Source organism: Gallus gallus, chromosome 8, assembly GCF_016699485.2.
Source record: "Gallus gallus isolate bGalGal1 chromosome 8, bGalGal1.mat.broiler.GRCg7b, whole genome shotgun sequence".
NCBI lineage: Eukaryota > Metazoa > Chordata > Aves > Galliformes > Phasianidae > Gallus > Gallus gallus.
In genome coordinates, this window is record NC_052539.1 from 22,502,503 (window position 1) to 22,529,377 (window position 26,875).

General features: G+C 40.3%; 1 protein-coding gene across 1 annotated transcript in view; it reads right to left on the reverse strand.

Annotated features, from left to right (window-relative positions):
• BEND5 (BEN domain containing 5) overlaps positions 1 to 26,875 on the reverse strand; it is an 840,137-nt gene that overhangs the window by 121,692 nt on the left and 691,570 nt on the right. The window contains exon 9 of the mRNA XM_001235270.7: positions 23,900 to 24,011. Within this exon, the coding sequence (XP_001235271.5) occupies positions 23,900 to 24,011 (112 nt within the window). The remainder of the gene's footprint in view (positions 1 to 23,899; positions 24,012 to 26,875) is intronic.

Sequence of the window (26,875 nt, forward strand, 5' to 3'; positions counted from 1 at the left end):
CAAGGAGCAGGCAGCACAGCACACAAGGAGAGCCTGTCTGTCGTTTTGTAAATCCCCAAATTAGTTTTGAAAGGCCACTTTCAGCCTGGAGTTAAGGCCAGATTTACCCTCTGCGCGTCTGCAATTGGCTGAATCTCCGCAGTAACCTGATGAGACTGATTATCTATGATAAGTGACTGACATTGGACTGCTGCCCACGAGGCGAAGGAATGAACGCGGCTGTGACCCCAAATCAGAAGATTTTCTGTGGTTGGCTCACATAAACTCCTAGAAAAAAATTATGACTTTTCGTTCCATGCAGGAGATCAAATAATTAGGCAAACAGATGTGCACATATTAATAACAAAAGGTGTCTGCGTGCGGGGAGTATCCAACTGCAAACAAGCCATTTATTTTAAGACTAAAGTGTTGCTGAAATTCCCAATCAGAAAAAGAAAGAATGATTTTTAAGTGTGGCATGGGAGGCGTTTTGGAGAACTGGGGGGTAGTTTAAAGCAGAATATGCTTTTTTGATGAGACTGCCAAAACCGAAATGCCTCTAGATAAAAAATAAAACAAAAAAAAAAGTTAATTTACATACAGACAGAGCTGTCAGGCGAGTCGTCAGCAGAGAGAGGGATAACAAGTCTTTGGATAACAACTCCCTTGTTAGGAAGATGGCAGCCAGAAGCAGGATCAAGGGAAAAGGAAAGTCACCGTGCAGATGTTTTAAAGGAACAGTTAGCATTTTCTGTGGCTTGGGAGGCTAAGCACTGCAGCTGCCTTCTCAGGGCAAGCACAGAAACCACTTGCATGAAGTATGTGTTCACAGCTGGGGGAATAAGTTAATAATACTTCTATTGAGTAAGAGAATAGTCTGAGCAAGGAATTTTGGCTCCAGACTCCAATCTCAACTCTTCCCAGATTCGTGCCATTGCAGAAGGGGCAGGAAGGATGTTAGTGTGGGAGCTGAGTCAAGTTTTCCTTGTCTAAGATAGTCTGAATTGATTTAAAGAGAAGATGGATTGAGTTACAGGCCCTGTCTCAGAAACCTCAAGGAGTAACCCACACACAGTCCTTGAGAGCAGCTGAATGAAAAGTCCATGATGAATAATACAAATGAAAAGACCCAGTTCCCCCATAAGAGCTGCAGAGAGCAGATTTCAGGGCCTCATCAGCATGGTAGCTATTCCTCGTCCCCCACTGCATGCCTGCTACCCCACCAGCAGCATAAGGACCACTGATATTAAAAGTAAGGAAGGTGTCCCAGCCCCAAATGCATCTCTAGGAATACAGCATAGAGTGGTCCATAAAATCAAACCGCTGGATATAACAATCGTGCTATCCCTAGATCTCAGTAGCACACCAATCACAGTGCAGAATCAATCATTCTTCTCGATCAGTTTATTGCTCTGAGTCACTGAATTGGTGGCTCACCAGCTAGCTGAATGGGGAGCCAAGCCCAGCTGACACTTCAGTGGTGTGTTCAATAGTATGCAAGTGCTTCCAACTATCCACATGGAAGGCCAAGCAGGAAACAATATATTTATCTCATTTTTACTGAAACTAACAGAAATTCAGCCTCTGACAGTGGGAGCAGGATACAGCAGCAGCCCGTATCCTCTCAAAGAGAAAAGAGCAGAGCAAGCGTTACTGGTGGAGACTTCCCAGCTAAAGGACTTTACAAACCAAAATCTCCACAATATCTTAGTATGATTCCCATTCTTTCCCATGTCACGACTCTTTCTGAAGTTTTCCAAAGCTGTGAAGCCCAGTTTTACAAACATAGCAATGTGAAAAGTAAACAGAATTTCTTCTGAACAAACATCCATATATCTGAATGCTTACACAGATCTCACCTGAACTTCAGACCCCGCCTGGCTGAAGCCTTCGTTAACAACTATGATTTCAGTTCTACATTCAGCATCAACTTCACTTGACAGCCACCAGTGCTCACCTAGGCTGTAGTTTATGTACTGGAGTAGAGCGTCTTTTAGTTTGTCCATATAGCTTCAAATGCTTGCTTTCATATACAACTGAAAAGATTGGAAGAGATCACTCATGACTGCTATTCAGTAAGGCCCCTACCGACACAGTTCTGAGAGCTCCAGGCAATTTGGAGGGGAAACATGGTGGGAATTATGGGTAAACAGCAGTAAATATTAAAAATGAAATAGAGGAAAACAAACGTTGCTACAACAACAAGAACATGAACTTTCGGGCTTTGAAATCTGGCTGGATCAAAACTTGTTTCCACTAAGCAAAAATGAAAGAAAACCTGAAAATGCTCAGTGAGAAAGCTACTGATTGCAAGTATTTATTGATCCCTGCTTTGTCAGTTACAACAAAATAGCATCATCAAGGAAAGAAAAAAAACCCACTAAGTATATACTTTTTACCCTTGAAAACATTAAAACCACATTACGAGTCCTGGTAAACCTTTTCACAACAGAAAGCCTCTCTCCCCTCCATGTGCTTCCCATATGTATGCTTTTTATTATTCACCTTTTCCTATCAATAACTTCCAGCACTTAGAATGTATGTGCAGTATTTAATAAGAGCTGGTGCGAATGTCAAAGGTATCTTGCTAAGATGTTATGTGTCAAAAAGCATGTTACATGCATCATGTTACAGCGTGATGGATTAATATGAAGAAACAGCTTGAAGGTAAGGTATTCATTTTTATTTTATTTTTTAATGACAACACTAATACATTTGTTTCAGTTCTGAAATTAATTTCCTAATAGTAAGAAAGGTCAAAATGAATGAGTAGTGTATGAGCCTTTTTGTCATCTTTAACAAATTATCCCAAACAAGCCTGTCAGATCAAAAGGGATAACACTTTGAGTAATAAATGTTAGTACTGATTAACTGGTCAAAGTTAATTCTGTTCAGGAACTGCCATATGCAAAAGGTAGAAACCCATTCATCTGAGTTTTGTTTTTTTCTTTTTAATTTATCTCTTCTATCATGTTTTCAATATAGTTCTTTTGGAAGTAGGCCTACCGTCTTCTGCAAATAATATCCGTTAGATGAAAGAAACTGAAGATGTTATCTTTAGTAGTGCTCAGATGGGAATTGACTTTAACTCTCAAACAAAGTCAAATTAACTTAAAAAACAAACAAAAGGATCTTCCAGTTTACACAACACTTTTGAACCGAGACTCAAATTCAAGCACAAAAGCTTCTGTTTTGCAGGTGCTCTCCTCAATTTCAGATTTGAAATGGAGGCATTTTAAAAAATAATTTGAAATTTAAGTGCAAAACTAATGGAAGGAACTGGAAAGGGGAGGGGGGATGGAGTGTTTTGCAGTTCTCACTGTTTTTTCAATTTCAGTAGGATTATGGTAGAGGTTTCTTCTGAAAGACCTGCTCTCCTAAGTATGTAATGAGTTAACATCGTGTTGTAGAATCCAGAACTTCCAATCAAAAAAGGAACATCATCACACAAGGTTCAAAACCAGTAAGCTCAGACATTGCTATGGATGGGTATATTTTATATGTTAAGGAGGCTCTGAGTGATTAAACCTCCTTGAGGCAGAGAAACCTCGCTTCCCTCAGCTACACACTTCCAAGGCAAGGATAATAGCCAAAAACATTTAACAGATTTTGGGGGCTCTTCACCTTTGTCACCTATGGGATGTAACCAGAAAAGGAAAATAGGCCCTCTACTTTTTTTTCCCACAAACACCAGAATGGATCTTAAATATGCAAGTTATACTCAGCAGGCCTCAGAACTGTTGAACAAAGTGTTATGAACACCTAGTTATAAAGCTAGCATACACACGATTTAAATAGAGCTTTTAGAAGCCTCCATTTCCCAAGTGAAAATTCACCCCAGCTCTCCAGGAACCAGATATGATGTGTAAGATGTAACCTGATGGCAGAATATCTGTGTCACAAAACAATGACAAACTTGCTTTGTTTGTCCAAAAATACCAGCTGGACTAAGAAAAACGATTACCTCTCCTCCTAAAAGCCTTGCTCCATTTCTACTCTGAAAGCAAGATGGTCACAGTAACACTGTACCTCATCTCGTAGGAATACCTCACATCTGCCTGAAGTCTTCACTGCATTGTCCAAGGAATCTGAAATTGCTTGACAGCAAGCAATGAAAGATGAAAGCCGAAAGCCTTTTGGCACACCTGAAAGTGAGGGAAATTTTGGATTGTCTTGCTGCTCAAGTGGTGTACTTTGTAGGTACTTTTTGACTGACATTTTGTACTTCCGCAGACTTCTTTTTGAAAGAAATCATTGGAATTATACAAATGTGTATTCTGCATGAATATTGACACTTTCAGCATCAATATTCTTGCTCTTCCTCCAGATCTCTGCCAGCCATCTGAACACCTCAACAGTCCTTAAAGGCAGCTCAGCCAATGCTGGCTGTTAAAACAAAAATGTAAAACAGCAAATGTAGGTGATGCACACAGACAGTACAGTGCAATTGCATGCATGCAGAAGATGGTTGGTTTCTATGCCATACTATATAACTTACTGGCCTGAGAAAGGGCTGCTCTGAATTTAACATACCCAACTGCAGTCATTTTCCTGGGAAGGATGTTACCTTTCTGTCCTCTCCTGGTGACAACCACTTCAAGAAAACCCAGTGCATTCTCTAAGTCTATTTGCAGCTCAGTTTCCTCACTGGAAATGCTGACAAAAGTTCATGTATCCAGTTCAAAGAGGCATGGGCCCACCAGTGCTCCCAGAAATATCTGAGTTGCTCCTATGCAATATCCTCCACAAGGAGTCTACTCCAGCAGCCTATTAGATACCACAGTTAGGGGATTTTTTTCTCCTAACTTATTCACATCAACTTGTACTGTTAAAACTTTGGTGAACACTAAATAAATCCTTTCCTCTTTGGGGCTTGTGCAAGTCAAAAATCTAGAAGAGAGCACAAAGTTTGAAGGCAGGGAGGGGGAGAAGTATGCTGGATTCTGATAATTGCTCTTCTTAGAATAAAGGGTTTCCAATTTATTACAGTTGGAAGGATTTCTGCAGCACAGAGAAAGCTATATCAGTCCATACATATTAACACAAGATTGGGCTTTCTATTACGATATCAACACTTTTCCAAAACAGACAGCAGCATGACTAATCTCAAAGCTCCAAAAAAAGAAAGCGTCTCCTCTTTGTTTGGCCTCTGAGATCTTCCAAATATATTTTTTTAATGTTACTTTCTCTTCACCTCCTCCTTCTACTACAAAAATAAAATTAAAGAAAAAAAAAAATCCCCAAGAAGAATTTAAAGGGAAAGTGCACATTCAAATATAAAGCACAAAAAGAAAACCTCCAGTGGTAGATTCTTTCTGGCTGGTGAATTTATTCTAAACTCAGTGTGGAGAAATGAGTAAAATAAAGGTCAGACCCTGTGCTGGGAATTCCCCTGACCTTTCAGGCTGCATCCATCATCGGTATTACATAGAACGTGCCATTTATCACACCAAACAGAGAGCAAATCTTTAACTCCTTTTCTCTTCCCAACAGTACAGACCCAACAATTATTCAGATTTTAAAACACAATCAATGTTTATCCAGCTTCTTTTTTACAGCTCTGCCTCTTTGGGCCTCTCACTTCACCAGCCATTGGACGCACAGTACACAACCGATAACACAGAGAGCATATGAGAGCTGATGCAGCTTGGGGAATGGGTGTGAAGAGGTGGATAAAAACTGCATTTGAAAAGGCTCCCAGAGCCTTTTAAAAAGGGCTTGCTTTCCTACTGACACCTGGCTCATTCGAATGATATTTGTGACAATCCTCTCCAGAATTCAGGATCTTATCTAGGGAAGTCTGTCATAATTGAGGAAGAGGGACCTGCGAAAGAAAGTTTCAGGCCTTTAGGAAGTACCAGGTGATTATTTTGCTGTGCTTTCTACAGAAGTACTGGCACCCACTTAAAAGAAACGTGGCTGCTCTGTGCGAAGCTGCAGCCTGATGGGACCTGCTCCGTCCCTCAGTGCACAGCATCCCCCACTGCCCCGCACCTGAGCTTCTCTGATACACAGATGGGCCTTTCTGACAGCAAAGGATTGTCAGCCCAGCAGTGGAGACGAGAAGGAGAACACGGAGAGGAGACACAGCTGTGTGGAGACCGAGCTTCCTCAATGCTCCGCTCCATGCCAGCACAGGGATCTCTCTATTCCCCTGAAAGCCACCTCTACACCTAAGCCATACAGTGCCCTGGTGCCATTTGGTGTCATTGGCTTGCATTTGTTACATGCATTACCAGCACTGAGGATAAATTTGGGCGCTTTGGGCATCACCCTCACAAAGAATGAAGGAAGACAGAGCAGTTGCCAGGATATTTATGGAAGGATGCATGGGGCAACTATATTTGCAGAGGGTTAAGCAGCCTAATGCACAGTATGAGCATCTGTGTCATGAATCAATGATTAAAGTAAAGTTTCTTTCATCAAAATTCAGCTATCTCAACCATGGTAAATAATAGGCTAATTAGGCATCTGCTCATTCAATGTCCAAAGGGACAGGCCAATTCCTGGCGCAAAGTGAAACATTTGTCGCAACAGTGAAAAAGTCATTTTGAAGTCTGAGAACCACCTAGAGCAAAAGAGATCATTTACCAAATGATTCTCACCTCAGAAAGCACCTCCACCTTCCTCTTTGTGCTGACGGGGCTTGCAAACTGACCTGATGTGAGAGAACAAGATAAAATGGCCTGATCCAGTGCAAGATGGACATGAAATGTAAGGCCTAACTTTCAAAATGTCAATTGTTTAGAGAATAAAGAGTGGGAAGCCGTAATGGTCTCTTGGCCCAAATGTATCAATTATACATTGTCAGGGGGACAAAATTTAACCAGAGAACAAAGCAGGCAGCTTTGGTAACAATACTGGACTAGTTTTCCTTTCGTGGACTCAGCCAACTACGACACCCTTACAGCGCAATAATTTGAACAGAGGCACAATTTTCATTTGCTTTCTGACTGCATCCCTCCTCTTCTGCCTAAAAACAGGCTCAGTTTCCTTTTCTATTTTCCTTTGGCTCTTTAAGCAGTTCAGCACAGCTATCAAGGCATCACCCTGTTGTGGTGGGAATAGCAGCATGCTCCAAATCTGGTTGTAGCTGTGGTGAATGACGGCCGGAGTTAAGTGGTGGTCTTCTAAGGTTGACTGAAATACCCCCAGAACTGCAAGGATTATATCCCATTAGGGAGGCTACAGATGTATATTTATTCTGAATTAATGTCATTTCTTCCCAAGCACTCTTATCTATCCCTTACACATAGCTCAAAGTCTCCTTCAAGCAGTCAAGTGCTGCTGCCAGGTGACTGAATACCTGAAGGCCACTTGGCACCAAGCAGCCTCTCAAGCAAAATTTGTAACTAACTTTCTGATTCTTGAAAAATAGCCAGATGAAGTTTCTAGTTTCAAGATTCTTTGTTTTGCTGGGCATTAGATAGGAGAACAAGTCTGCAAAGGAAACAAACTGGATATCTCTCTTATAATACCATAAAAATAATCAGCAGCTCCTCTGAGAAGTCTAAAGAACTCCTTCTTAAAAGGTTTTCTTTTCTTAGCACACCACCTAAATGCATCAACAAGGTTCTGTATGCTCTGAAATAAGCTGGCCCTATGCCTGCTGTGGCACTCCCTGCGCTCCTGCATTGCTCTCCTGAGACAGATGGGATTTTCCATGGCAGCTTGCAGCAGATTTAAGAATGGAGAGTTTTTCTGAATGCAATATGGTCATGAGTAACACGAGCAGTTTAGTAACCTGCATGTTATTTGTTTCATTACTAAATTCAATCCATCCAGTTTATTACAACCAAGGGTGTCACCTTGCAAAATACAAGCTTGCTCACGTATCACCCAAAGTACAGTAAAGCTGTTTCCCCTCTATTCCATGAGGTTATTCAAAATTACTTTAAAACGCTTACAAGAGGTTCAGGAAAAAACTAACATCCTCTCTCTGCCCTTCTATCTCCATTTTTCTGGCTATCTGTCCTTTTGCACCTTCAGCTAAATTTCAGCAAGGTTTTTCATACAAATCCCATCTGAGAATTGTTTCTGAAAGCTACAATCCTCAAGGCCATTACCAGATGCATTCTTAAAGATATTCTGAGAGGGGGGAAAAAAACAGATATTCTCCTTTCATGAATAACATTTCTGATGTCAAACTGTTGCAACCAAATTTTCCCTTTCCATATTCTTAGTTTCTAAACGTGTCGTTTTGACCTCTGAATTTGTGTCTTGCTCTCTTCCTCCCCTTTAGTTTTAATGCTGATTATGGTACTGATTAGCACCATGAGAAAAGCAAGGAGTACCAAGTATAAATAGTCCAGATGAACAGTTAAAAACAAATGGGGTTTAGTGGTACTGAAATATAATGCTCAGAAAAAGCTGCAACGGCATCTGAATGCTTGAATACCAGAACTAGCTGCTTCGTTTATGAAAGTGACAGGCAAGGAAGGCTAATTTTCAGATATTCAGTTAGCAAGCATGCCTTCCCATGTTCAGGAGGGTGGAAATCACACTGTTCATCTTTAAAAGTTTCACTGTGGGTAGAAAGACCTATGTACGCATAAAAATGCAACATCCATACTTAAAAGTAATTTTACCCCAAGGCTGTTAGACCCAGGTTACATCTCATGTCACAGATCACACCAAAAGCCATCTTCAGAGCACCTTTTTTCCTCAAGCAGACTTCTCCTCAGTGCCCCCCTCCTAGGCAATGTAATTGTTTCCAACTTCTAGGCATCTTGGCCAGGAACTTGGGGGCAGAAAGCATGTGAGGGCCATTTCTAGAGCATGCGGTGCAAGGTCATGTGCATCTCTGCCCTATCTGGGAAGCAGAGGGTTGAAGCCTCCTTACTCAGTGCTAGGAAATCCTGGGGCTTGAAGGCAGGAGGAAAGTGCGCAAGCTGTAGTGCTGAAAGCAACTTCCATGCCCATCCTAGACAGCTGCCGAACACTTATCTTATCTGAAGGGCTCCCAGTGCACAGAGGGAGCAAGCACTGATGTCAGGATGACTATAAACAGTTGCAAACCCTAGGGTAAATCAGTATCATTGTCCTTTGTGAAATATAACAATTTCCTAAACAAACGTTTTGAGCTTCCGCTGTACATCACTGTACCAGCTCTACCAAGCTGAAGGAAGCGATGGCCAAGTAGAAACTATACTTAGGAAGGGATAATAACATCTGTTCTGCCTGCAAACTGGTAAGTTCCAGTCTGAAAGAATAAAACAAAAAAAAAATCAAATTCCCCATCAAGTACCAGTGTGGTTAGAGGGTATCAACTTTGTCAATAACGAAGTTCACAGAGGTACAGAGCTGGTCAAGCCAATGTCCAGCTTTATTCTCCCCCTAGTGTCCTGAAAGAGGGTGACAGCCAGCAGTGTGCTCCAGCCAAATCTCCTTTGCACCAGTTAGAGAGGGAAAATTCCTGTTGGGTTAGTCCTGAGTTCTGCAGGATGGCCCCCTACAGCTCACCGAGTGTCTGTGCTGCAGTCTGGGCAGCCTGCAAAGCCAGATGGCAGCTTCTACCAGGCACTTTGGGCCTGGGTACCTCGTGCAGACCACACCTTTTGTGATCGTCTGATAAATAGCCCCCAAGCCTTATTCCAAACGCTCAGGTCTCTCCCCCACATTGCAGCATAAATAGATCCCAATCACAATTCTGAAACTTCAAGGGGAAAGGATGCGGATAAATATTTTTATAAGTTCCTTATCAACAGGAAAACGATGTGTAAAGCATACTACAGGTGTAATATATGTATAGGCACATGCACTTCTTCTCCTAATGCTCTTGGTGCACAGATATTAAAGGTTTCAGAGGATTAATCAATCTGAATGGCAAAAAGCAGCCACAATCATCATTTACAATTTCCACTGACTTCCGTAGAAGATTTTGTTCTGGTGATCTCATAGTGAGGCTGAAAACTAAACTAATATTTCATTTGGATGAATTTCCATTTCAGATATGGCAAACTGCATTTGAAGTTATTTCCGCTAATAGCATAAAATCACAAATGTCTATTATGATATAAATTTTCATTGCCCTTTGCTATATAATACCGCAGAAATGAACAAAGTAGTTCTGCAAAAACACTGCACACAATACCACCTTCTTACATAAAAGCTGTATATATCATTTTGACTAACGCAGCCAATAATCTCTAAATATTTGTTTTTGCAAACAACAAACCACTACTGTGACAGATGTAAAATCCGTGCAATAAAATGCAGGGGTCGGACACATCTCTTAGCACTGCTCTCTAGACAATCCACTCCAAATCACACTTTCAAGGGTCTCTAGAGTGCAACTGAGAAGCTCTGCTGTCTCTCTTCCCTCTCCTCGTAATCTTGTTAGGAAGTAACCATGCCACTTGGAGAATGATCTTTGGAATTAACAGAGTAGAACCAGGATGATACGAGATCAAGCAATCAGCATTTTCCAGCTCTCAAGGAGAACAAAAGAAAAAAAAAGAAAAAAGAATACCAAAGAAAACAGTTTGCCCTTTAAATCAGCTAATCTCTCCACTACTTTGGGTTATGCAAAAACACATCTAATGAGCTAACAGTACTGTTCTCTCACTACCACTCTGTAGTCTCAGGCCTCTTGGTTTTAAAAATGGTCTGAAGCCCATCAAACTTTTTTTGTCATGATGAGGCAGTCATCATTGCAGAGCTGGAATAATTCTCATTTCAAAGGACAACTGGGAATTTGTGCTAAGAAAAACAGGTAAGCAGATTTAAATGGTTTTCTAAACAAAGATCCAAATCCCTGAACAGCAGATTCAGCGGTTCTGACTTCTACCTTTCTACTTCGAGTTACCACACTTAAGAATTTCGGCTCAAAATCTTTCCCCTTAGCTGTTACCTTCCACTGAAAATTTCTTGTAGAACTGAGCAAGCAAGGAGATAATTAAGTGATTTGCCTTGAGTTGTCAAGCTGGACAACAGCCCAGCTTCCTCCCTGTTCCTATTCCTGCTCAGGTCTGTTTCAGCAACTTTCTTCATTTTTCAAAAGAAAGGAACGCTTGGCTTATTTAAAAACAAAATGCATAGGTGTTCTCACACAGCGCAGCCAAGGTGGCTTTCATTTCCCAACAGCTGAAAATTAGGATAACCTTTACGCGTTCCCGCACCGCTCAGCAGATGAAACAAACACGAAAAAGAAAAAAGAAATGTGCTTTCTAATTTTACAAACTTCCAAGCGTGACATATGCTGGGTACCGACACGTGCCATTTTCCTGAGTCACCAACATGTGGCACCCTGCTGCTCCCGCACACCGCGGCTCAGGGATGATGGAATGTGTCTGCTGGTCGCAGCAATAGTCTGGTACCCGTAGCAACATTTGGCAAATCGTGAACCTTTGCTTACATCAGGCCAGATCAATACAGCCATTACCAAGGGACATAAACAGAATAAAAAGCTGTCTCTATTGCATGAGTTAACTGCGGCAAGAGGAGAACAACCAAGTCCTGAAGGGCAGGTGCACAAAAGGAGCACAGGCAATAATGTTTCCATAGACTACAAGTCATCTGAGAGGATTAAATCTACTCCTGCTGAGATTTAATTCTACAGCGAGAACCCTGTTTGGGAGAAGTCATAAAACACTGTAAATTCCCCAGCAGAAGACCAATACTAACATTGAGGTGGTTTATTTTCAAAAAATACAAAACAATAGATTAGTTGAACTCAGAACAGAAAAAAACATTCTCTACTTAAGTAAGCAGTGTTCAAATATTGCTGTGCTGATTGGGGTCTTTTCCAGGGATAACTATAATTCAGGAGGGAATAACCAATATCTAACTTGCTTTAGAACTCTGAATTTAAGACATAACTAGAGAGGACAGGATCTCAGAAGTTACTTTTGAAAATCCAGACTGAAACGCAAAGTCCATAAATAAAAACATTCAATGCAGCCATCTATTAACCATAATAGAAGGGTAACATTTACAGCAATAGGTATTCTGCAGCAATACTGTTGAGCTAAACCATCAAGAACACCAACAAAAAAATCAAATTCTATATATTAAAAGGGGAAAACAGACCAAAATACCATGGTGAGGGAGGCAGCAGAGCTGTACTCATGTTACAACCTTTGCATATAGCATTTTGCAGAGCTCTTTTTAGCACCTCTAAGTGCATAGTTCCTCCTCTTCCCAACTGCAAACGCCATGGTATGTGTTCACCTTAACTTAGGCTTTACTGTTTATACCACACAACCCTCTGTTTCTCCCAGACATACGTTTATGTTTACCAAAATATGATCCCTCCTCTTCTTGTTGGCTTATTTTGAGAAGCAGTAACATAATTAACAGCCTTGACTGTAAAGGAGTTGCCCTGACACAAGTAACCCCAACAGAAAGGAAGGCAGCAGCTCACATCTTGGAGAGCCCCTGGCTATCAACACACTTGGGTAGCCTTATTGATCACGCTATCAGATTCTGCAGCTCAGGCCACCAAAGTGACCCAGATCAGTATCCTACTCTACTCTGCAGTTTCCCACATGTCAGTTTGCAGAAGGTAGATACGCTGAAGAGAAAAGGAAGTAATTCATTTAAAAAAAGATGAGTTTAACAAGCCCTGACCAGCACAGGAATAGGGTTCTGAGGATATTTGGAGGAAGATTTGACATGCCAGATGCTCCAGTGAGATAAAATGTCTGAGCTTTTTTAGATCAGTCATTCTCTCTAACAGCTAAGCCACCAGAAGTTGGGGAAGCTCAGACTTTGATGCCCATTTAGGAAAACCATGATGGATGATATTTAGTACTATGTAAGTCAGACTAGATTATCACAGTGATTCCTGTCTGCTTTTAAAAACCTATTGATCTACTGGTGTCAGTGCCTCTGAAGACAACAACTAGAAGCCTTCAAAATACTTATAAGATGGGAGCTATTGCTAACTTTGATGCTGTAAAATTCCAGTAATATGATGTACCCTACCGACAAGAATAAAATTTAAACGCTTCTAATGAATGCGTTCATTTTAATTGGATTTTTTTTTTTTTTTCACTAGGCACATTGTAATCAGATTCTGGAAGGATGACTGAACACATCCATATAGGAAACAACAATCTATCATGTTAACTTGAAAGAGTTAAACTACTGATATAGTTTTCTTGTCTGAAGAACTTTTGCAGGTGGAGATTTGCATACAGTGGTCCTTTGGGTTTGGGATATTTTTTAAGCATACAGTATACATGCTTCACGAGTATGCTAGTAGTGAAGGTAGTCAGCAGAAAAGCTTTAACAAGAAGAGGAATTAAGTCTTGTTCCAATGCAGCTTGAGCAGCATTATGAATAGGTCACATACATCACGAAAACCAGCCATGAAATATAAGAACTTACAGCCATCCAGAGACTGATTAATGATTCAAATAAGCAATCTTTTTGTATAATGGCACTTAGGGAACATTATAGACACAGTCCCCATTCAACAGCTTAAACTGGGCTCTAGATCAAGAAAACATATGCAAAACTGCAGAGTTGCTGCCTGCAAAACCCAGCTAATAACGCTGCAGGCATTAAGCTATTTTTTGATGCCTGAAAGTCTAAAAGTGTGTTTTTTTCAGGTTGAAGAAAAGTAATAACTCAGGAAGCATCTCTGCTTCATTATAATGCTTATAGGATGAATTTTCAAAAAGGCAAAGATATCGGCAACATAAAATCACAAAGAATATCTATTACAGTTTTCACAAGAGCAGTAGCGTTACTCATTCAGCTCTCTGGTCATCCACTCTGCAGCTAAAACCTATCTGGCTGAAATAGCCACACTGGATGCATTAGTTCCTATACCTCTCTTTAAGCTGTTAAACAGCTGCTGTGTTCTTCTCCCAGGATTCCCATTTTCATGCTCAAACTCTAGAAGGCAGGGTAAAACAGATGCAAGATGGAAAAGAGCAGTAGAAAATCTGACCTGTAGAATTCTACTTTGGAATTAGATATGCCAAGATATCAAGGGACCCAGCCTATAATTTTAGGTATGATCACACTGAAAATATAATGTCCTCCATTGTCTGAAGATAATTCTCTTTCCACCTAGAAATATCACACAGTTTTTATGTTTTTCTCTTCTCATTCAGAATATGGTTTCCCATATTTTTTTTGGCAGCTCAGTGATACTCTATAGCTCTGCATGTTACCTCCAACAAGGTTCATGTAGCCCCAGGCACCATAATTACAGGGCTGCAGAGGTAAAACAGGATAATTAGAAAGGAAGAGGACAGCTTTCTTTTAGGCAAAAGAAGTCCTATCATTCATCCATGAAATCAAGAGTCCCAACCCAGCCATCACTCACTCAGTTCGTTCTCCCTTTTCCTTGAAACAGTACACAATGCTGTCAGAGGGTGGTGACAAAAGTGCTCTTTTCCATGCAGGATGTTTAAGAAAACAGTGCAAGCAAAATCACAAATACAAACAATACTGTACCAAACATCCTTTTTTTTTTTTTTTTAGCGTTTTGTAGATCTCTGAGCCTTTGCTAGTTCATTTGTTTCTCTATTTCTGATAAGAGCACATACCATATAGATTTTTGCATACAAACACTTCCAATTCCTCATTTTTGTTTTCTTTCTTTCGGAATTTCCCTGTTCAGTAATTTCTGAGATCAGGTTTTCAGACCTGTACACTTTACCCAAGACACAGGTAAACCTATCAAGTACTGGTGATTAATCTTTGCTGTCTTGAGCATAACAGGCCACTGACAGGTTAGAGGCACAAGTGCTTTTGCATTTATTGACAATGGACTTCATCTGCCATTGTGCCACTCAGCATCATAAGGTCTTTCTGTGATGCAACTTGGACTAAATCAAACGTTCTATAACACCAGAAAACTTCACTCATTCTTTTTCCGAACATAATGAATATTTTGAATAATCCCAAGCGATCTGCACGTGTAACTTTCATCCGTTGTGAAAATTTACCTTTAACTTAACTTGTCTTTAATCCTAAGGAAGGCTGCTCACCTCACCCAACAACAATGTGGATTCATAGTTTCTTTAGAATCATTTGGGTAGCGATTTTCCCAAAGCTTATTAGAATTCAAAATATGCAACAGGCAGTGGCATTTATCTTCATGTTTATCAATTCCTCCAAAAAAGGCTAGCGGACTTGTGAAGTCTAAATTCCTCCTCTAAAATTACATGTAGCATTATAACACTGTTCTCCATATAATCTGACTTGCCCCTTATAAAAAGCAGCTCTAATTTGGGAATTCCCTCTAGGCTACTCATAGTGAACACCAAAGCAAATAATTCATTTAGCATTTCTGCAATGACCTTATTTTCCTTGAGCACTTCTTTTACATCTTGATCATCTATCAACCTTATAGACCTTCGGGCAGGCTTCTTGCCTCTGATGTGTTTGAAAAAGTTTTTATTATTAGTTTTTATGCCCTTAGCAAGTTATTCTTCAAAATTGTTTTTGTCCTATATTATTACAGTTTTGCATGTAACTTGCCAGAGTGTATTGGGGTTTATTCCTTAGTTCATTTGAGCAAGGCTTCAAAGAGTGTCCTTTTACTGCTACTGGCCTTCTTCAGTCTAATACTCCCCTTCGGTACCTTTTCCCGTGGTATATGTGTATATATATATATATATATATATATATATATATATATATGTGTGTGTGTGTGTGTGTGTGTGTGTGTGTGAGTATGTATGTGTATATATATATATATATATATATTTTTTTTTTCCCCTAAATTGTGGAGTTTTCTAAACAGGGGCAGTACGTGTCTACTCCCTAATGGTAAAGACAGAAAAATGCATTCCTAAGATGGTGCTTTTACATAGCTGCCATGTCACCTGAAAGTGTCATTTTATCCTGCTTTGCCCTCTTAGCTACTCCTTTCAGTTTTCTTCTCCACTTTATGTTGTTCCCTTTTCAAAAGTCAGTGAAAATCTGAAGGCTTTTTAGCCTTTATACTCCACCAGGAATGATGGATTTCAGTATGTTTATTACTACAGAATGATTCTCTGACAGTTACATCTTCAATCAAGTCTTAATCCTCACTCAGGAAAAATAATAATAAAAAAAAGAAATCTAGTTTTCTCTTCTGGGTTCTCTGATTTTTTCCTTGAAGATGACATCATTTTAAAAGTGCATAAATACAGTTTCTGTATCAAATTTGATCATAACATTTACCCAGTCTCCAGCAATACACTCTGAGTCCATGTAGCTTCTTCGGTTGCTCTTAACATGCCATTGAAAGGATGCTTACTGTTACCAGCCCATTTGGGCATGATATTTTAATGCACAGAGATTGTGAGATTGGTACTTGTTGATACAATTCCAGCCCCTTTCTTTTTTGCTTCTGAGCTTTCTTTTATCTGCAGTGTCACTCCTCTACTGGCTTGCTTTCCTCTGCTATTCGTGAGTAATTTTACACTGCTATTCCAGTGCCCACTGATTGAGATGCTATTATGTCAATATCCTCATTTAAAATCAGCATTTCACTTTTCCCATCTTCATTGCATACATTGGGCTAATTGTCCACTGGCTGGGTAAGCCTCTATTACAGTTATCTTGCACCAGTAGAATAGCACGAACAGACATAGTTAGGTCAAACACTTGGCCAGCTGTCTGTAAATCATTTTTGAATACTAAGAGCTCTTTTGTATTAAATAAAAAAGCCCTGGCAGTGACTTTGCCCCTGTGTCTTAAAAGGCAAATGCAATTCCAGGCACAAAATTGAGCTGCATGAACAAAGAGCATGTTCCCAATGCTGTCTGAAGCACAAAAAATAAAATGGATCAGCTTGTTCCAGGCATCTCCACTTGTGTCCTGTGAGAAGCCCCATCTCTAAGAATCTCTGGCAAAAGCCAACTGGAATTGACCATAGCATCTTGCAAGAACTCATTCTCTTCTGACCTCCTCAACTAAAATGCAGCCACTGACTGAAGCAGACTTACCAGTGTCCTTGACTCTGATCTATTTTATAGAAGCACTTGCTGGGGAGCAGGCACGAAGGGGGAATTTTACAGAAGTGAGTAAAAAAAAAAATTTCTCAAACCCCGTTATCTTCCTTGAAAACAGAGGAGGGGAGGAGAAACATGAAGCCAGAATTGCTGAGGAGGAGCTTAAAGATGTCTCCCAGGCTCAGGGAAACTCTCAACACAGCCCTGAACGTGTCAGCCACTCCCTGATTAATGCTGCTGCCCCCATTGCACACGCTAAAAGAGGAATTTGATAACATTACAGCTGTACAAATTAAAGAAGGTAGAAGAAGAAAGATGTGAGAGAAGGAGAAAAATAATCTGTACGAAATCTGTACGTGCACACAAAATAAATAAATAAATAGCTGATTATATAAAGGGAATATTTTCCTCTGTTGACAAGGGGGTAAATTCTTTGAAGAGATGGGTCTGATTCATCAGCAGGGTGCTGGCAGATGCCCTTAGAAAAACAGAGAACATGGCTGTACATCTTCAAAAACTATTTTAGGAGACATTATTTCCTCAGAGGGATATTTGAGTTGTGTTCAGCCCCCTAGGCATGTCCCAGGAAAATACAACCATGTTTTGATGGTAGAGAGGGTACTAAAGCTTTGATGGATAATATTTTGATCCAAGGTAAAAGAGAAGAAGGGTTTGACTAAAGGCTCTTAAGAGCTGTGGAAAGAGACAGATCTGCTGAGCTGAAACTAAGAAGGTAACAATGCGAGTTCCATGTAATAGCAATAAAACATCCAGATGAAAAGATAATAAGGTGTACAGTAGATCACTGCAAAGTGGAGGTCATAACTAACATGCCTACCCCAAACAGAAAAACAGCAGTACAAAGATTTCTCAGAATGGTGAACCACAGGAAAGAAAAATGTGCCTGATTTGGATGTACAGAGCAGCCACCTGCAAGTCCTGCTGCATGCTGGTGCCCCAAGTCATAGGCTGCAAATATTACTACCACATTTAGGAAAATGAAAGAGGTAACCGAAGGGGTACCAATTTAGGAATATGATAATGGAGAGCAGCTTTGAAGCATCAGGTACAAAGACCACATCAATGCAACGTAATTGCATTGGAACTGAGACAATTTTGGTTTTTGTTTTAAATCCTGGAGACCAAAGTTTCATTCTTTTGTGAGAGAGGTAGGTTAGCTGAAACACTTCCTACTCTAGATACAAACATTGCCAAAAGAGGACAGAAAAAAATTAAGAACAATATCTGTGTCAGAGATTACCGCCATAGTGATATGATTAGACAGCACATCTAGTGCAGAAAGAAGCTCGGTAGATGTAGGCACGTTCCCTAGGAATCTAGAGTATTTGACAAAAGTGCAGTGAAGCAATGTCCAAACATCTCACTGAGTAGCAGAGAACAAAACAGAAACAAAAAACCTGCCCAGTTTAGATGGAATGCAGTTTGTAACTCCCAGAGCTTTTACAAAAGTCAGGTTATTTGCAGAGGGTGGCCTAACCAGCACATTCCTTCCACAACTATCACTCTGAGAAGGAGTTCACAGCTCCAAGTGGGACTTCATGTTTAACAATGGGAAGAGCTTAATGGGAATATTTTTACTTTGTATGAAGTATAATGTTAGCTAGAGTATTAGTAACTCCTATTATGCTTGTTCAACAGGATGGCACAAAATAAAGTCAAAATACAAAGCACTTTATAGAAAAAGCTACAGAATCAGACAATGATCTATCTATTCCATTGTTCAATTATGACCTAGCAGCAGTGAAAGAAGGGTTGCCCTCACTGGCATTTTGTTCAACAAAGGACTGAAATAAGAAATGCACTTACAATTCTAAAAAGTCACCTTTCAGTCAGCAGGGACTGACAAGATGGCAGTGGTACAGTGCATTTCCACAACTGTAACAAACTGGCACAAACACAAACATCACAGAAAGCAGCCACAGCTGCATAAGAGGTAAAATCTCCTCTAATTTCTTAAGGAGAGAAATAAGAGGCAGCATATCAGCCATTTTGCCTCAGAACAACTCAGAACAGCACTCCCCTAGCTTTACCACACCAACCTTCTCCAGAGGCCAAGCTGTCTTCCAGCAGTAGTGATGGTGCACTGAGGGGAACCAGCCCCAGAGAGGGATGTCCACTTCTTTCCAAACAAAGATTTATAGATGGATGGTAATACAGAACCAACAAAGAGTATAGCCATTATATTTGGAGGAAGGCAGATATATTCTTGCGAAGAGGAATGCAGCTATCTGCTGAACAATCTAGACCTACATTGGCTTATCAGACAAATGTTAGGTCTTCTGTAGTCTTAGCACATGCACACCCAAATCTATGCGGATCAAAAATAAGGCCTCCACAGATGCAGCAAGACTGGAAATTATAATGCTTTTGTCTAAATCTAAGCCAGCACATGGAATCTTAAAAAAAAATCTCTCAAAACCAAAGAAGTGGTTATTCATCCTTAACTGCCACCATGTCTGCAGTATTATGTCTACTCATCCTTTCTTCTTATTAATTCTCTTGTCAGCAGATGCCCACAAAGCCCATAGGCAAAGCATCCCTTTTCCTCCTTCACACTAGTCTACAGCAGTAGTACATCGCCATCAGCAAACTCATCAGCTCATGTGGCAAGTGTCTGTGTGGTGCATCCAAAGGTTCCAGCCCAGCAGATGACTCAGACTTGAGCACACTGGCACTATGCTTCATCTGTGTTTGGTTTTGAATCAAGGAAAGCTTTCACTCAGAATGGCATTGAAAGCATGCAAAGGCTGCAATGCTTCAAAGCGAGGAATTGAAAGGGAAATGTTTCCTGTATAAAAATAATTTAAGACTTTGGCATATGTGTGCATGGCAAAGGAGGTGATAATTAGTGAGCACACATCAGGTAGGTGGGGGTTTTGTGTTGGATTTTTTTGTTGTTTATTTGTCAGGTTTCCAGATCAGTCAGGGCACAAGATTAATAGTATCTAATACTGGAAACATTTGCATGCAGGTCTCCAGGTTCAGTGACAATAAGCAATGGAAAACAGGTGAATGACATGAAACCAATCTGGTCCCAGTCATCTTAAATTATCTTTGTCAAATGAGTAGGTACTTCTGCTGTACCTGTCTCTGCCTCTGTTTTTGAATCATACAAAGACAATGTAATTGTCTCTCATGGAGGTGCCAAGAAAAAATAATTATTTTTTCTGAAATGCTCTCATGGTATAGAAATAAGCAAAAATAAAAAGCAAAAAGCCCACAAGGAGATTAACAATCCCATCCGCAGTGTAGGACCAGAATAGTGCACAGAAAATACAGGATGAGGTTGTATAACCAACACTGAAGCTCCTGAAACAAGACTCAGGATGGCTGCTTATTATGAGAAAGTTTCCCATTTGGAGAATTCAGTGAGGCAAGGGTCTGACCAAGAGAATAATATGAACCCCTGTGATTAAAGATCATGTGATAATGTACATGCTCAAGGGGACTGAGTTGGCATTGAGTATACTACCTAAATTCACTCAGTGAATTTATTCTAAAGAGTTTTTTGCTCCTCAGGAAAATGGTTGTATGTCTATGCAAAACCAGCCCAGTCAATCAAGCAGTTCTATTGCTCTCTGTTGCTGAGGCTTCAAGTTATCTCAGAGATAAGCACCGTTTGATCTCCATAGACCATCCACAGTTTGAGTTTGCCATTGCTGAGTACTTGATCCCCTATCCAAAACATTTAAAGACCTGCTTAAGTAAGCACACAAGGAACCCTGTTGAAGTCAACCAGACTGTTTATGTGTTTAAATCCAGCTGTGCTTGTATGATTTATCAGATTCCTTGCCTGGGCTACAGACATCCATTCTCCCAGCAGCTCCCTACACCCCACAAGAACTTTCTGGTTCCACTGGTTATAGCTGCTGGAATGGTTCAGAAGAACACTGTCTGAGGTACTGAGGAGTATGGGAAGGGAACGGTACCTGTAAACAGAAACATCTTCAGCCAACAGTAAGAGATTAAGAACAAGTTTGCCACTTCAGCCTCGTCTGCAGTACTGACAAAACGAGACCCAGAGCTGAGAGTACCCCCTCAATTCAAATAGGCCAACAAAATGACAGTGACCTACTATCAGGAGTGATTGTTTCAAAATTCATGACAGAGAATGACTGGAAGCTTTTGGTGTCTGATTTCTTGACCCATCCACTTCCTCCTAAAAATATGGTCACTATGAAAGTTGAAACTCTCTAAAAATAAAAGAAGCACACATTGTAAAAGCTAGAACAAGAGAGAACTAGAGATGCTTTCGTTTATTTTCATACAGTAACTACAGTAAACACTCAGCCCTGGACCATGTAATCCTGGAATCATGGGGCATTGTGTGCGTGCCTCATACCCACTTGACTTATTTAGTCATCCTCCTCACTCCAGAATGAACTTTTTTCAAAGGAAACAGCTTATCTTTCATACTGCAGCAGCAGAAGAAAAATCCTCCTATGCAGCAATACTTAAAATGTGGTTTTATGCTCTTATGGCAGCTAATTTTCCTTAAATGATTTAAGGGAATGAATATATCTAAGGGGCCTGCACCAAGACATTCTGGAATAGCAACATGAAGCTGAACTTCCTCTGCTTTAAAGAACATAATCTCCTGCGGGCAGCTCCTTGTGACAGATCTTGTCTAGAGGGGAAGGGATGGAGGTTATTTTTTATTACAGTACTTTGCAGGGATCATTACTTTGCATTTTATTTCATTTCATGTTCCCCAGTGGGGGGAAAGGTGACAGGACAGACCAATGTGGATGCAGATTCTCTGATCCATCATGGTTTGACAACAGCTCCTCACCGCTGGCTCACCTGTGCATGCAACAAGCCATCACGTGCTGCCCATCTGAAAGGTACACTGCACACCTGGACAGTACTTAACAATTTTCAGCAGCCTCAATTGGTTCAAAGCAAGTTTTTATTCTGGCACTCTGTCAGTAGTGTCTGAGGCACCTGGCATGTTTTCCCTTTCTGACACAGTGCTTTGGATATATATATACACATGTATTTTTAAATACAAATATCACTGGATAAGGGAAGACTAAGAATCTGGTACTGCTTGAAAAAAATGCAACCAAACAATAATCCCTTATACAGCCCTGTATTTCTAGGGGACTCTATAACCATCCTAAACAATGGTACTGACTCTGGGATCATAAAACTAGGCAAGAAGCTTTTGGTGAGTAGCTAATTCACTGAGAAATGAAACTGAAGGGACATCTGGACTTTGCTAGAAGTCTAATCCAAAAAAAAAAAAAGAATCCTAAATTGCATTTTTAAAAAAAATTAAATAACCCTGAAAGTGAAATGTTACATTTGTGTCTGAAAGGCTCCTATTCTTTCTCAGAAGGAAATGAACTGGAACTGGTTCATCTCAGGTTGATCAATGGGGAGGGGTGGGAGACAGAGAGATGGAGGAGAAAAACATTTCCATTTCATAACAACTCCAACCAAACATTTCTTCTGATTTTTCATTTCAGCTACCAGAGCAAATAAATTGATTCCTTGCACACAGGGCAACAGGAAACTACTAGACTTTTCAAAGCTTCCCTGGAATGGGACAAAGCTGAAAAGCTTTCTTTTCTCCCAAGAATAGCTTTAGTTTACTGATGGTGACTTTCAACAGTGACAAGAGGTGTTGCTTTACTAGTTAATGTACTTTCCCCACACCCAACCCTCTTGTAATTTTTAAGGACCTCTTTATCCCTGGAAAAAAAACAACTTTCTCCTTGTACAAAGCAGCCTGCACACTCACTCTGTCTTCTAGAAGGAAACTGTTCTTTGGAGTAGCAAAGATCAAACTATCTGGAACGCTCCTTTCTTTCCATTCCATCATCACCATTCTAACATACAGGATGGACGAAGAGCTTTAGGCACAGAGCTAGGTATGGCACAAACAGAACAGAAAAAATTGTGAGCCAAACAATTAGCAGACTTAGAAAATATTTTATGTACAATAGGATTCCTCCCCTTATTTAGGGCACTATTAACTTGTCTTCTTTGTGCCTAAAGCCCCTTCTGTACAGGTGTTACTGCTATCTATCTGAAAAGGTCCAGTTAAGATGTATTGGCAGAACCAGGAGTTAAAGTGAAGTAGCTCTTTAGCTCTTGTTCTACACAAGATGTAGCCAGGGGTAAGAATACTCTTTCTTTATTAAAAAGGCAAACCAGGTCCCTTCTTTTTTTTAAAAAAAAAACAAAACACTATCAGAAAGAAAAAAGAAAAAAAAAGCCTCCATGAAAATAAAGATCCAAATGCCATTTTCATAATGCAAAGCAAAAAGAAAGGACATATAACAGGAATTCCATACAGAATAAAATAATAAGCTGTAAGATCTAGTCTTATTTTTCAGTAGTGATTTTTTCCTACCCATCTCCATCGTTGTTCAGCAGTTTTTCTTAGGTGCCACATTCAATAATCCTTCTGCACTTTGATGTCAAACATTCAATAGCTATCTGCCTGCCTCCCACTTCTCCATATTCCCTGCAATCCATCTCCTCTGATTAGCTAAGATTTCACCTTCGAGAACACCTCTGCTTTTCTGAGTGAGCATGAGTGTGTGCGTGTGTATTTATGTAATATTTGCAAATATTATCTCCCTCCTGCTCTGCACGCTACATAGCAACCCCTGCCGGAGCTATGGATTAAGCATCAATGCCATTCAGTAATTCAATTTGGGGGGCCTGCTGTTTCAAATCCAGCTCAGGACATCACGAGAGCAGCTCAATTGAATTTAGGGCCCGCTTTCAGCATTACTTCATATTTAATCCGAGCTGAACTTCATTTCACTTGCTCTCTCCAGTAAGATGCTTTCTGCAACCAAAAGATACTTCAGATGTTCCCTGATCTCATGCAGTGGGGATGGTGTTTGCTTACTTCTCTCTTATATTGCTTTGCCACTGGATTAAGCCATGTCAGAGCTGCTGGCAGCTTGCACAATGCCCACAGGAGGAGACAGTCTGTACCTGAGGTGAGTAGCTGCTCTGGCGTTCCCTTCCCCACTCACCGGGTTGTTGTACATCTCAACGATGAGCTGCTTCACTCCATGCAGGGTGGGATGAGCCCATGGAGACGGATTTGCCCAGTGCCGGTTTAAATCGAAACCCATCAGAGAGCACCTGTGCACACACACAAAAATAACACAACACATATACATATGGGCTTCCGACACCCCTGGCTTCAGATGTAGAACCATCTTTTATTCAGCCTCCTTCCCCTTCCCAGCACAGATGCTCCCTCTTTCTTTCCCCTTCCACCAGCTGGCCACATGAGTATGGAGAAGCCTGGCTGAGCCTTGGGGTCCCCATCTGTGATGTGTTGCAGCTGGAGATCCACAGCTACAAGGATGAAGGGCATCTCCAGGCCTTTACTTTGCCCTCAGTCAGGCCTTGACTCAGCAAAGCTGTTAAGAGCATTGAAATCAATTGCCATTAAGTATGTGCTTAAAGGATTTAAAGCATGAATGTAACTGTTCCACTAACCCAGGGCTTTAGTTTTTTCCCCTTCTGCAATTGCCTATGCAAAAGTTAGCCAGCCAAGACACTAAGTTAAAATGCTTTTTGGCCATCGGATCTTGTGGGCAGCGAAGCATATAGGCCACCTTGGCTTCTCCTTCCTGCCTTGACTCATATACCTCTCAGTACGCTGTCTGTATGTTTTATTTTGCTGCTCTTGGTCCCGTGGAGTAATATCCCATTGTGAGTGAAACCCCATTGAAATCTGGGGCTCTTGGGAGGGGAAGTGCCCAAGAAAGTAAAAATCTGGAGGAGGCATAAATAGGAGGAGGAAATCATTTCTCTTTTTACTGCAGAGATCACCGAGACAATCCCTGGCCACTGATGGCTAAGGTGGGAGATAAGTCCCTTCTACTGTCTCAAGCTGAGCTTGGGACCAGCAAAGCTCAAGCAGAACTTTGGGAACTGAGATCTGAGATCACCACAGGAATGTTATGAAAGATCAAAGTCCACAAAAATAATAAAAGCCCAGGCAGAAAAGCAACTTTATATATAATACAAACAAAAAAATCAACTTCATTGCTAAGCCTTAAATCTTCTTGAGAAAACAAGGGCTTTCATTGATCCCTGGTCTATTATGAAAATGCCTGTTCAGCCTTAATCTTTTAAACACACCTATGTAAACAAAAGAGATTTACTCCAGTGGCATTATCTTTTGATAAAAATTTTAAGAATCTGAAGACTGAAAAACATTAGTTTAATTGGCAAAAAGAAAGGAAAACGCTCTCACTTCCCTAGTAGTCGAAAAAGATGACTGTGTATATCAATCCCAAACAAAAGCTGTATACAGACAGGTGAAATGCTAAGAAAGAGGAAGGGATGAAAACAGGATGTGGTAGAGAAAACAGCCTCCTTGTCTTGGCCATTGCCAGTCTGTTCATCCACAGAACAGCTGTGTGTCTTCCCTGGACACCCAAGCAATTTTGCAGACAACTAAGGCTGTTGTTTCCACCCCAACATAAAACAAAACATTACAGAAGCTCTTTTTTCTCTCTTTTTAAATTTTTTTTTAGTTATTATTTTGTCTCAACATAAACTCTCTCTCTAGTCAGTTCTCCTAATCCTATTTTCTTTTGATCTCAGACACACTGATATAAAATTAGAAGTACTTTCAGAGACACAGGTGGAATTACATTGGGATAAAACTGGTAGAAGTAGAGAATCACAGGAATGAGCTTTCATTTAACAAACAGAAGCTGTGGTGATCATCATGAATCTTATTACACTTTGAAACAATTCCCAAGAAAACAGCATGCACACCCTACAGGACAACGTTCTTCAGAGATCAGAACCTCAAATCATCTACCCATATGGTTGAAGTCTCCCATTTAAATATTTCAAATTAATAACACTATAGAAAACAAGCATATTTTGATTCTACTATAGCTCCAAAGTACATTGAAGTGGGCAAGCTACAGAGCAGCAAAAGCAAACTTTAAATTCAAACATAGGTTGTCAATATTCTATTTGAGGCCTGGAACTATTTGGATAACATTGTATAAGTCATCCCTACAGGGAACAGAAGTAAGCAATATCTAATTTATGTAAGATACCAAGGTGCTGCACTTTGCAATATCTACATTTTTCTGTGAATCTCTGGTTTGTGATGAATCTCATAGTTCAGGCAAGAAGAACAGTTGACGTTTGTTGTCTTTGCTCAAGAAGTCTTTATAAACAGAAAGAAGCAATACTTGACAAACAAGTTATTCATTTGGGAAGCTCCTCTGAGCTCTATTTAATAGGATTCTAAATCAATTTCCAAACATCATTTAGCCAGTCTTTGATGTGGTATCACATATTTATCAATTTAACAACAATTAATTTAATTTCCGATGGAGGCATTACTATTTCTTTCCAGTATGGGAACAATGTAAAATTTTCTTTTTTTCTTTTCTTTCATGTCTATTTTTTATTTCCTTTTTGCCTAAAGACACATTTGTATCTACCGCATCCTTTTTATTTATCCATTGCAAACCTGTGGTCTCTCTAAGGTAACATCAAGTTGTGTTCCTTGTTACTTCAGATTTGATTATTGACTCTATTACATGTAGAACTGTCTCCCAAAGCTCACGTATATCAGGACATGACCAAAACATACGGCAAGAGTCTCCCACATGCCTATTACAGATCCTGCATTCATTATGCTCTCTTGCTCCCAGATGATGCGATTTCCCTTGTGGTAGTACCTCCAATGCGAGCTCTTGAACAGGATAACTTAAAAACTGCATCTTTCACTGCTTTGTAATTCCCCCTACCAACCTTTAAACAGTTCATTTCTAGTACATATCGCATGCTATTTCCATTGCTTAACTATTCATCTGCTCCCTTAAGCACTGAGTAGGCAAAGTGAGAATATAGGTAAGCTATGGAAACAGCAGCTCTGCAAAGGGAAACAGCTATGTACCAATATAACAGGGCATCTTTCAGTACTGAAGACCAGATCTCTCCCTTACTCAGACTGCAAGTGG